Source organism: Pyricularia pennisetigena (genome assembly GCF_004337985.1).
Source record: "Pyricularia pennisetigena strain Br36 chromosome 4 map unlocalized Pyricularia_pennisetigena_Br36_Scf_6, whole genome shotgun sequence".
Lineage (NCBI taxonomy): Eukaryota > Fungi > Ascomycota > Sordariomycetes > Magnaporthales > Pyriculariaceae > Pyricularia > Pyricularia pennisetigena.
In genome coordinates, this window is record NW_021940918.1 from 815,416 (window position 1) to 819,749 (window position 4,334).

Below are 4,334 nucleotides of genomic sequence, written 5' to 3' on the forward strand. Positions count from 1 at the left end.
AGGAAATGAGTATCCGACCGCTATCAGCTATGTCCGATGTCTGAGTTGCTGCTGGCAGCGGTGGTTGGGATTGGCGTGGCGCGTTTCGGTTTAGGGTCGGCCAGCGGACGGGGGTAGTACAGATTCTGCTTGGGCGAAAGGTTGTGGTCTATGTTTTTAAATGAGAAAAAAGACCGCCAAGATTGCCGATTGTACTTGGCAGGCAAGAGAGAGCGACGAACCAGGTTGTCGATACGAAGAGTAGGTAGGTGAGGTAAATCAGGAAAGGGGGAGGAGGCCCAATAAAGTAGGAACCAAAAAAAAAAAAAAAAAAAAAAAAAAAAATCCAAACGGATGTTCTGCAACCCCCAAAGAAGGAGAAGAATTGGACCGTAAAGAAAATAAAGAACCCTTGCGAAGGTTTTCGATAGAGAAAAGGTCTTCGATCCTGAAAGAGAGAGGGCCAAGTCTTCATTAAGAATGGGAGGGACGGGAGGACATGTATGTACTTCTAATATGTGAGCTGTTTTCCCAGTGGGTGGGGTGGAGCTGAACACCCATGGAGGAGAAGGACAAAAATGAACATGCATCCATTCGCCTGCCGTGTGTTCATGATGGGGAAGCGCAAGGCTTCGCCCCCCCTCTTCGCAAACACTCACAGGCACATGTGGGTGAGGATCCGCCGCCATGTCTCCGCTTGGCAGCCTAGTTGATGCAGTAATCTATATCAGATCGCCATGCGAATTGCCAGGGGTACCCTTCCACCCCTCCTTGCTGACATGGGGAATGAACTGTCTGTATTCCGCCCACTTCCCATGCATGCCTTTCTTGTTGCAAGATTTACTTGCGATCAAAGAAAAATAGGAACAACAACAAACAGAAGATTAAAAAAAAAATTAGCCAAACTCAGTCGTTCATCATCACCATCATCATGCCAAGGGGAGGCCCCTACCCAAAGCTGAAGGCGAGTTCAATCTGTATGTCTTGGTAAGGGCTCGCCCAGACCAAGGGATTATCCATGCGTTGGTAGATTTTATGCAAAGTTGTCGTGTTTTGGATTGTTTATTCTGTTCAATTATTACTTTTGTCTTGTTCGTTCCACCTGCTGGGCGTTTCCCTTTTCTTCTTGGGATAGGCCGGCCGTTTTTTTCAGCCAGCCGCATCGTCATTAATCCATCAAAGCCTTTCGTTTCGTTGCGTTTAAACCTGCCTGTTGGGCGAGCAAGTTAGTAAACACGGGCCCGAGTTGTACAGCAGTAGCAGATCCGCCCACAGTAAGAGGGTCGATCCAGATCGTCACAGAGACTGACGGTTGTCTCCAAGCCTCCATCCCTCAAGTAGGTCCCAGCTTTCAACCACACCCACCATTCCCGCATAATTGCGCCCAGTGTTCCTTATTGAGAAAAAAAAATAAAGAAAAAGATTAAAAAAAAGACTTGGGTTTGTCCAGTGTTTCGGGGGTGGCCTATGCGATTATTCTACCTAGCTAGATAAAGTACCAAACTGTAGGTTTGTCTCCGAAACAAACTGTACCTCCTTTGCATGAAAGATCCCCAAGTGATGTGATGCCATTTTGACTATTCTAAGCAGTCCTTCGGGGGTTGCCCTCTGAGAATAGTATTTATGGTCTGCCCCTGGCAGGCTAGAATTAGGTACAACGTTGAGGGTGCTACACCTCACAGGGCAACTGGCCAATTCGCCAAGTGGAAGCTGACTTGACTTTGCTAAAACCTGCTTGTTACCCCACCATGATGGAACACAACCGTGGCCAGCAAATCTTGACATACCATTCCATCTCACCCGACAAACCACCAGAACCGGATTTGTTTTCGGGAGTCTGGCCGACGCCCCTTTTCTTTTCTGCACGATACCACCCAAGGGAGTAACCCGACAACAATCACGCAAGTTCAAGTCGGCACTTGGCCCGGCTGGTAGGTAACAATGACCCTGTGCATGGGCTGGCGGACCAGAGTTGATGTCATGTCACATTGATTTTTTTTTGTTCCCTGTGGTAAGAAAATCGATGCATTTTGCTCACAGTTCAGCTAGCTAGCACAGTTGATTGTATTTCTATGTTGGTGACGAGCGAGTGCGCGCCCTTGCAGAAGTGCCCGTCCAAGCCGTCGTATTTATCTGGGTCGGGCTGTACAGTAATTATGCAAGGGCGGTGTAGTCGCATGCACTTCGTCCGGTACCTGCATCGGCCCTGTTGGATGGTGTGGCTGGATGTGTCATCCGAAAAGAGGCACGCACGCGGTCTCATCGTACAAGATATTTCACTCCGTACACTGAACCGGGATTTTCGCCTGTGAACCCCGTGTAATTATTTGTCCCTAGCGTAGCGACCATAAAAAAAAGAAATAAAAAATCCCAACCATGATTGATTAATTGATTGGACCCTCATCACATTTCGGAGTCCCGACAGGAATCGGATTGGCCAGCCCACGCTCTTGTGTGCTAAGTTCTGAAACAGCGGCCTAGCCCAAAGAGCTCCCCATCCCGTTGTCTCGATTGGTTGCTGGTCAATTTCCACCAACACCCATTTTATTTGCGGCCCTTTCGGCTCCGCCTTTTTTTTTTTTTTTTTCTCTTGTTTCTTTGTGGGCTCATGGGCAAAAAAAAAAAAAAAAAAAAAAAAAAAAAAAAAAAAAAAAAAAGGCTCAGGGATCGGGTTCGCTACCAGCCACATAGCATGGCAAGAATAAGAGAAGAAAAAGCCACTCGCGGAGAAATTTTGTGAATGGAAAATCATAATCCCGTCATCCCATATCAGAGCGACAATGTTAGAGATCAGACCAGCATACAACAAATGGCCAGGGCCCCTTTCTGGTCTCCAAGAAGAAATAATCGCAAGGGCTTTCGACGGCGTTCCAGGGGTCGTTGGGGTCATGGTGAAGAACACAGCATCGTTTTGCCGCTTCTACAGCACTACTGTACGCTAGGATTGCCTCCTGCCAAGCTGTCAGAGGCCAGAAATGTTATGGCTAAGCAGGTAATCAATGTGCGTTTATCCACAACTTGCCCGGCTCCGAAATGTACAGAACAGGAAAAGCTGCCGGTAGCATGTGAAGGCTCTTTTGCGGTTTGGACGAATTCAGGCCAAGAGAGGAACCGTCTTGCCGTCCATCCTATCTATGTTCGAGATCGTCCAGTGTCCAGTGCATCTGCGTCCAATGCCGACATGCATCTGAGGTTACTTTACAGGTACATGACATTGCATCTGCCCACCGTTCATACGACATCTGCGTCCATTGGAAGCGATGATGATCCAATCCACAAGATGTTCAGATCTTTTAGGGCCCCGCCGACCGTCTCGCCTCAACTTGCTTCCCCTTACCACAAGCGCGTTTCGACGACTTTTGCTTCTTCGGTGTGGCGAATCAGCCCACGCCAAACATGGGGGGGAAGTCAAACTGGCGCGCCCCTAGGCAATACTTGCCAGGCCTGTCCCATGGCGCGCCAAAAGCACGTGTCTTTTTGTCGGGAACAGGGCAGGTAGGTTAATTGATTAGCAACATGCTGCGTAATAAGCAGAAAATATGTACGCATCCACCCGAGGACTTGGTTATCCTTGATGCCGAACCTTGCGGACCAGAGCGGAGGTCGACCATTTTTTACATACCTTCAAAGTGAGCCAACACATCTATCTCTATCTCACAGGAAGCGTGAATATTTGGAACTTTCCAGCCCACATTCCGGCCGACCAAAACGTCAGAGATCAGTAGACCAGTATCAGAAAAACTGATATCGTTGAATTGCGTGATTGAGCAAGGTGTTTTTTTCTTTTCTCCTTCTTGTTTCTTTTTCCCCATTCTTTATCTTCAGCAAGTCAGGTTAAACATTATCCCAGCAATCGCAAAACCCCTAGGTCGCTCATTGCCTTTTTGCGATGATGCCCCAATCAAGGTGTAACTAGGGAAAGACCCCATGCCATACGCGATGGGTCGAGAAAAATTTAAAAAGTAGGAGACAAAACAAAATGAAGGACATAGAAAAGAAATTTCGCCAAAAAATTCCGTGAAACCGTTGCCCGTCCGATTGATTGTTGCAGACTGGGAAAATAAAAATAAAATAGAATTTGATCACGTTCCAGGCCCCCTTCATTCGCAATACAAAACAGCAATTTAGCATGCGCATTAACAAGACCCATCACGAGGTAACACGGGCGACGGACATTCTCGCCCCATTCGGGTTGAAATTCGGACACCTTTTCGAACTATGATCTACCGAAGGGCCAAGCCCTGTCAAACAGATAATTAGGGCTCTTGGCAATCGATAAAACAGAGTTTCGTATTTGTCTTTGTCTCCCTGGGAATACTTCTACGTGGGTGTTTTTTTTTTTTTTTTTTTTTTTT

The 4,334-nt window shown here is 47.3% G+C and overlaps 1 protein-coding gene across 1 annotated transcript; it reads right to left on the bottom strand.

Moving 5' to 3' along the window:
- Positions 1-1,205: 1,205 nt before the first annotated feature.
- PpBr36_05839 (uncharacterized protein) lies at positions 1,206-1,355 on the bottom strand (the record flags this gene model as incomplete). Its single annotated transcript, XM_029892987.1, has 1 exon — positions 1,206-1,355. One exon carries the CDS (start codon positions 1,353-1,355, stop codon positions 1,206-1,208), a length of 150 nt encoding a protein of 49 aa, XP_029746283.1.
- Positions 1,356-4,334: the final 2,979 nt, after the last annotated feature.